This window comes from Actinia tenebrosa, unplaced genomic scaffold (assembly GCF_029948245.1).
Source record: "Actinia tenebrosa isolate PJP-AT-01 unplaced genomic scaffold, QUT_ActTen_1.0 PGA_scaffold10__47_contigs__length_13832649, whole genome shotgun sequence".
NCBI lineage: Eukaryota > Metazoa > Cnidaria > Anthozoa > Actiniaria > Actiniidae > Actinia > Actinia tenebrosa.
In genome coordinates this window covers 177,635-185,593 of record NW_028292570.1, presented here as the reverse complement: position 1 = coordinate 185,593, position 7,959 = coordinate 177,635, and the positions used below count along the sequence as shown (strand labels likewise).

General features: G+C 42.9%; 1 protein-coding gene across 1 annotated transcript; it reads right to left on the bottom strand.

The window, feature by feature from the left end:
* Positions 1-1,985: 1,985 nt before the first annotated feature.
* On the bottom strand, positions 1,986-7,739 carry LOC148912632 (uncharacterized). Its single transcript, XM_089026782.1, has one exon. It carries the CDS (start codon positions 7,737-7,739, stop codon positions 1,986-1,988), a length of 5,754 nt encoding a protein of 1,917 aa, XP_088882908.1.
* Between the last annotated feature and the right edge of the window lie 220 nt (positions 7,740-7,959).

Genomic DNA, 7,959 nt, shown 5'->3' with positions numbered 1-7,959 from the left:
TACGATGTACACTAATGTTATGTCTGTTTGTGTGTTAGAGTTCGTAAATGATATGAACTTCCTGTATGTGCTATTATAAGCATGTATTGACACGTTTGTATGACACTCTTTAGCTCAGTTCATAAGCTCTTCTGTACTTATCATATCGCCTTCACAAACATAGGCATATATTTCGTTTTTCAGTTTATCATAGTCATACGTCTTGAATCCTTTCTTTCCACGAGCTTGGTCCCATACGTAATCAATGACACATGTATCTTTACCATATGATTTTATCTGTCTCTGTTTGTTCAGCAAATACGACTCGAGCTTAAGGGCTCCCATCTTGTGTTTTAAAAACTGTTTTTTATTGTATGGGATAATTTTGCATCCTATCTTATCTATTACTTCAGCTGAGAGTATCGTAAATTTTTGTTTTAATAAGGTATACGTCATGAATTTGTACATATCATGTTTGCTTAATTTTGGTAGGTCTACTGTAAACGGACCGTATGTTTTATAAACATAGTCCTCATCGACTTTTTGGCTGATGACTTCCTTGTTTCGAATAAGGTATTCATCGTCATCATCCTTCTCTCTTTTAGGTCGTCGTTCGTATTTTTTACTGCGTCTATCATCTGTATCAAGGCTTTTAATATCGACATCTAATATGATTGATACCTTCTTTGTCTCCCTAGTCATGGATCTTAATCGTTTTTCGAACAGTTTTAGGAACGACGAATTCTTTTTGTTTAATGACTTAGAAAGCTTGACTTCATCGCTCCTGAATGTATCCAATGAGACCTCTATCTTAGGATACGTGATTATATTATTCTTGTTCTGAATAGGTGCATTAATCATTTTATATTTATTTTGGATTTCACTCCCTCTTTTCTTAATTCTCTTGTCAATCTTATGGACTTTTTTCATCATGTCATCAAATTGATCTGTTTTCTCATGAGATGCTAGATTATCATCATGAAATAAATTGTCCAGATTGTAATTGGATTTTACAACCCTTGGTTTAACAACATGTTTTTCATCCACTATTTCGGTTTTATTCTGCTTCAACAACAATTTAATTAGTTCAGATTTCTTGAGTTTCTTAAGACCTGATTTATTCATAATACTATTAGTTGAGATAATATTTTTCATTCTATATTATATTAATATACCATTCTTTTAAGTATGTATCCTTAAGTATTAAAGTACGATTAAGAAGTTTGTGGAAATAATAGTTATTATACGTTATGTATGAAAACCATTGAATAAGAATCTATATGTGGTTACAGTAATCAACTTTATTCCAAGGAAAGAATAGAAAAAATATAAAACTAAAAAATTCGTGGTATCCTAGCCCGTCTCGTCCCACGAGGCGCTCTTACAACACAATTTGCATACATGATATCCGCATACATTATAAAGCGCGCGAAAATTACAACGAAGACACGACATCGCGGCCCCACAAACGGGCTCTACACATGCGCGTTTGTCCTATGTCTTGGAGTGTCCTTATAACAACAATAATTCAACGTTTATAATGTTCTCTGTGTAATCTTCCTGATTAATCATCTGAACTTGCATCATGCTCCTCCAATAAGCACAGTTTCACAATTGGGCGCTGTAGAGTTCCTTGCGCTGTCTTGACATTCGCCGAGCGTACACGGCCATCTCTTCCTGTAAAGACTTCGGTCACTCTAGCCAGAGGCCATCTGTTACGTGCGATATTATCATCGGCCACAAGGACTAAATCTCCTGGTTTCAAATCTTGCCTTGACGTTAGCCATTTAGATCTTCTCTGTAAATTAGGGAGATACTCTTTAATCCAGCGCTGCCAGTACTGGTTCACGAGATATTGAACCTTTCTCCATCGTCTTCTAGAGAACTTGTCTTCCTTTACAAAGACTCCAGGTGGGAGCTGGGCAGTTCGCTGCATGAGGAAGTGGTTTGGTGTTAATGCTGTAAAATCCTTAGGATCATCCGATACAGCTGTTAAAGGGCGGTTGTTAACAATTTGACTCTACTTCAGCAAGTAGTGTTCTTAGCTCAAGATCATTCAGCAATCCATCGCCGACTACAGCCTTCATGTGTTTCTTTGTAATCTGCACCAGTCTTTCCCAGACTCCGGACATGTGTGGTGAAGCAGGAGGCTGGAAGACCCACTTGATTCCCTTCTGCTGTAAGTCCTTCGCGATCCTTTCGTTATTCCACTGAGCAATAGAGTCCTTAAGCTCGTTGTTGGCGCCTACGAAATTAGTTCCTCTGTCGGACCAAATTTCTTTTGGTGGTCCTCTGCGGCTTACAAATTGACGTAGGATCATAATGAAGTCGTCTGCCTCTAGCGAGGGCACGACGTCTAAATAGACCGCTCGCGTATTCAAACAGGTAAATAAGTACCCCCATCTCTTTGCTGTGCCGCGGCCCCATTTGACTGTCATAGGGCCAAACAAATCCACCCCGGCATAAGTAAACGGCGGTTGGTAAGCTTCTACGCGTGTCTTTGGGAGGGGAGCCATAACCTGCTGCATCGGCCGAGCATTCATACGGCGACACTTGATGCATCTTCTGACGGTGTCCTTCACGAGACTCCTTCCCGCGACGATCCAAAACTTTCTTCTCATCTCGTATAGCGTTTGTTCTCTTCCGCCATGGCCTGTTACTTCATGGAAATGGCGAACTATCAGCTCACTCAAGTGATGTCGCTTTGGCAGGATCATGGGATGCCTTTCATCAAACGACAGGTTTTCTGCTGCTTGCAGTCTTCCTCCGACGCGTAATACACCGTCGACTTCTAACGGTCTTAAATCAGCAACTGGGCTTGTCTTCTTCACTTCACCCTTTCTCTTCAGTTCTGACAGCTCATCAGAAAAGCACGTAGTCTGTACACTTCGTACAATGACATTAGTTGCTTCATTAAGTTCTTCAAGTGACAATATACCTGTATTACAGGCAGTCCTTTTACTAGCTATCCATCGACAAAAACGTCTAATCCATGCAACTCGTCGTTGCAGTTTCGACCACGAACTCCATCTGGTTACGATCTCATTCATCAGACGACTGCCATCCTTAGCACTGCTTGAATCCGGAACAGGTTGTTGAATGTCATTCTTCTTGACGCTGACCTGATGAATTTTCACTTCTTTGCGCACTTCCGGATCATCATCAGGAACTTCTTTTACTTTCTTATCAGGCCAGGTGTCTTCCGGCTGCCATAGGAATTCGGGTCCTCTCCACCATCGATGTTGGCTTGATAGTTTCTGGGGCTTCAGCCCTCGCGAGGCGTCATCTGCAGGATTAAGGCGTCCTGGACAGTGTCTCCGCTGGTCCGGAGAACTAACTTCGCGTATTTCTGTGACGCGATTAGCGACGTAAGCTTGGAAACGTTTCGTTACGTTCTTGATGTATTGTAAGGTCGTCTGAGAATCTGTCCAAAATATTGCTCTGTTAATCTTGCATGTTAGCTCATCCACCAATATTCTGTATATGCGTACGGATAAGGTTGCTGCTTGTAGCTCAAGTCGAGGTATTGATACTGGCCTTACAGGTGAACTTCTAGACCTTCCGAGCACAAACGAGCATGTGATCAGACCGTTGGCTTGAACAAATCTAAGATAGGTACATGCGCCGTACCCATCTTCTGAAGCATCCGCAAACAGATGCACTGATACATCGACAATATCAGTCTCATTTATCAGGTAAACACGTGGTATCTTGATCCTTGACAGACATGCCAACTTCTGTCTCCATCTATTCCAATGGCGTTGCAAATCCTCCGGAATTGGGTCATCCCAATCCAATTTTAGCTTCCAAAGAGTTTGGATTATTTTCTTGGCTTCTAGCAACACTGGGCACACAAACCCAATGGGGTCATACAATGAGCTGATTGCTGACAAGATACCCCTCTTCGTTGGTGGTTTGTCAGGATCTTTGACCTTGAAGAGAAACACGTCTTCTTCCACATTCCAATGTACGCCGAGTGTTCTCTGTATTTGGAGATCGTCAAGATCGAGATCAAGTGTGGGTTTGGCTCTTTCTTCTTCGGGGATCGCCGCCAGCACTTCTCGACAGTTACTCATCCACTTCGTCAATCTGAAACCGGCCTTGCCCAGTAGGGTTGTTATCTCATTCGCCAACATCTTAGCCTCCTTTGGAGTTCCAACTGACTTGACCAAGTCATCAACGTAGAAGTCGTTCTCGATAGCACTTAAAGCTGCCTCACTAGCTTTACCTCTGTTATCCTCGGCGACTCTTTTTAAGCAATAGTTTGCGCAACTAGGCGAGTCCGCTGCTCCGAAGATATGAGATGTCATCTGATATTCTGTTGCTTCTTCAAGGCTGCCGTCTTCAAACCAAAGGAATCGTAATGCATCAGCATCTTCAGGTAGGACCCTTATTTGATTAAACATTCCTTCGATGTCTGCAACCAACGCAATGCGCTCTTGCCTGAATCGTAACAAGACACCAAGCAGACTGTTGGATAAGTCGGGTCCTTGGTTCAACTGGTTGTTTAACGAAAAGCCATTGTATAGCGCAGCAGCATCGAAGACTACTCGAATCTTATCCTTCTTTTGGGGATGAAATACCGCGTGAGGTGGTAAGTACCATGTTTTCTTGCTTCGTAAGCTTGCTTCCTCCTCGGTCAGCTTCCTTGCATAGCCTTTACTTAGTAAATTGTTCATAAAGTCTCTATATTTCTGATGAAAACTCTCGTCGCGTCTGAGTTTCTTCTTCAGCGATTGTAGCCTTGCTTCAGCTAATCCCTTGTTGTCAGGTAACCATGGATCGTTGCTTTTCCACAACATTCCTACTTCGTAGTGGCCGCCCACTACACGCGTTGACTCCTTCAATCTCTTTAGTGACTCTTGATCTTCAACGGACATGGCTTGCCTTGAACTCTTGTTCACGTCTGCATCTTCGAGTCTCAGAAACTGACTCATCTGCTGGCCACATAGTTCACTTCCGTTCTTCACAAAGTTAACGTTAACATGCGAGAAATGAATGTTCGCACTATCTATTGGACCGAGTATCGCCCATCCCAGAGAGGTACGGACTGCATAGGGTTCTCCGTGTCTTCCCGTACGGTGTTCTAGATGTATCTGTGCTTCTGGTACATTCACTCCTATCAGCATCAACACTTGCTTTACATCGACGTCAGAAACTATTATGTCCTTCAGGTGTGACCATCGTGAAATGTTCTTTGGTCTTGTGGTGTTTATGTTGAGGTTCTCCACTACCTTTACATCCTTTATCTGCACAAAGGTGTCGTACTCTTCGCCGACGCCCTTGACTTTCAGATCGGTTCGCCCAACCTTGACACTAGACTCTCCAGCCAGTGTACTAACAGCTAAGTCATCATAGTTGTTGATCTCTATGTTGAGCTTGTCGGTTATGTCCTTTGAGATAAAGGTTTCCTCACTTCCGGTATCCAAAAGAGCATAAGTGCTGACAGAGTGTCCCTCCTTGCTTAGAACTTGAATTGGTACAACTTGTAATGCAATTCTTCCACTCGAAGACGTGCTTGCATAGTTAGGTGATGGCTTGTTGACCGATGTAGTCTCAGTAGTCTTACTGACGTCCTTGGATTCACTCGTGGTTGTTGATTTACTTGGTGCGCTGCCTGTATCCTTATCCTCCGTTGCCTTGTGCAGCAAAGTATGGTGCGGTAGCTGGCATTCTTTACACCGAAACTTGGATTGACATTGTGCTGCAAAATGTCCCTTTCTCAAACAGTTCAAACAAAGTTCATTTTGTCTTGCATGGACACATCGTTGTCTTACAGATTTACTAATAAAGTCAGAACAGTTCTCGATCCTGTGTGCTGAACCACATATGTAACACTTCGCTGGAGTTGATTCTGACGTACTCGACGTATTCTTGTTATCCTTGGGTTTACTTCGCTGATTTGGTGATTCTACTTGCGTAGACATTGTTGTTACCCTTGCTCCACTCGACAAGGCAGTGGCTGGTGTAGATCGTCTATTTATCTTAGCTGCTGGCTTTGGGATACTCTTGTAGGACTCGCCAATCCTTCCAAATATCGGATCATTAGCCGCATCGGCTTGCCTTTCTATGAAGTTGACTAAGTTCTTGAGATTAGGAAACTGCCCTCTTTCTCTTATACGTTGGGCTTCGTCTCTCCATTTTACCTGCAGGGAGATCGGTAGTTTGCTCGACATCTTGCTTAGATTGGACATATTCATCTCAGACAGGGCATCCATTGACTTTAGAGTTTCATACAGCGTTCTCGAACGATCGGCAAATTCTTGAAGCCCTTGTCTGTCCGTGCTTGACATGTTCGGTCTGTTTATTAACGTATCGACACAAGATTTGGCTACTATGTAGGGCTGTCCAAACCGTTGTTCTAATAACTTCAGCGCGCTCCTCAAACCGCCTGGCACTCCTTCAAACCCTGCAGCCGCAAGCCTTGCTGGGCCATCCAGGTACTGCAGCAATCTCGACATCTTCTGTACCTCAGAGATATTTTGGGATTCGACCATTTCGTGAAAGCGTGCCTTGAATCTGAAATATTCATGCGGTTCACCAGAAAACTTGACAACATCTAGTGGCGGTAAGTTGGAGCGTGTCACGATAGAATCAATTCCTGAGGTAATTCTTTCTATCACGGTTTCTGTAGCGCTTGGTGGCATAGATTGATAGGTCACCTTGGCGGGTGTGGTGCTAAACCATGTCGGGGTATATGGGGTGGCGCTGACGTTTAAGTTAGACTCAGTGTTCTCTGGTTGCGTTCGCGCAGGAGTAGATGAGTAAATTGGTGATGCTTGGATTGATACACTCCTTGTGTTTAACGTCGAACTTGGTTCGTTAATTTTCGGCTCGGGATTCTGCGGCTCTGTTTGTCCGGAAACTTGAACGGTCTGCTTCGATGCACTTCCTGCGTTTGATGCTGAGTGCTCAACTCTCTTAGTTTGCAGTTTTTCCAACTCGTACTCGGCTTTATTATCGGGTGATTGCTCTTCTTGCTTGGTTTCGTTGATGTTTGTAGTCGTGTCACGTGACTCGTCTTGTTCCGGTCCGGTCTTCACTGCGCTCTTACTGCCCTGCTGGTGCCTTTCTTCGTCGTCACTCTCTGACGTGTAGAAGTCTTCTTTAGTTCTCGCTAATTCAGCAGCATCTTCGGCGTCAGCTATCTCGTTTTCTAACCTCAGCTGTTCTTCCTTCATCCTCCTTACCTTGCTTGCTTTCAACTGCTTCAGTTTCTTTTCAGCCAAAATCCTCTCTAGCCTTGAATTTTCTCTCGCATTTGAACTAGCTCTTGAGAAATTAGATCGTATTGAAAATCCAGAACCAACACTAAGCTCATCGTCGTCCACTTCTCTAAATTTACGCATTGGGATTCCTGTCTCGTCCAATAACATTCTTGAAATTCCTGAAGCCCCGTGCATTGAAATGTTTTCTTTGGCTTCTGTATTCAACAAATAATCATCTATTGACCTTATAAAATGCTGATATTTCTCCTTATGTTCCTTGTGTTTGCTTGTCTCGATCAATATTTCGTTTTCGTCAGTCAATTGTTCGAGTATTTCATAGTGAATTTCTAAATAACGATACCACTGACCTGAAAGACGGTCTTTCTCACTGCGAACTTCGCTAGTGTACTTATAATCCTTGAAATATTCCTCAAGTCGTCTATAAATCTTTGTTATCTCACCGAGATGGCCACTTCTGCTCTTCTTAAGAGCGATAATCCTCTCAGAAACCTCTGAGGCGTTGATATTCTTCGTCGAACGACGTGTTGACATTTCACATCCACAACAAATTATAAACCTTGCACGAAGAAATCTCCAACCAAAAACACGGCAAAATCCTGTCCTGATTCCACACGAATCTTGACCACTGTATCCTTGAGTACTTACACGATTTTTTTAGGAAATGTGGTTACAGTAATCAACTTTATTCCAAGGAAAGAATAGAAAAAATATAAAACTAAAAAATTCGTGGTATCCTAGCCCGTCTCGTCCC

What these genes read in the sequence shown, in the direction of transcription:
- LOC148912632 (XM_089026782.1), bottom strand. Translation starts at nt 7,739, where the DNA reads ATGTCAACACGTCGTTCGACGAAGAATATCAACGCCTCAGAGGTTTCT.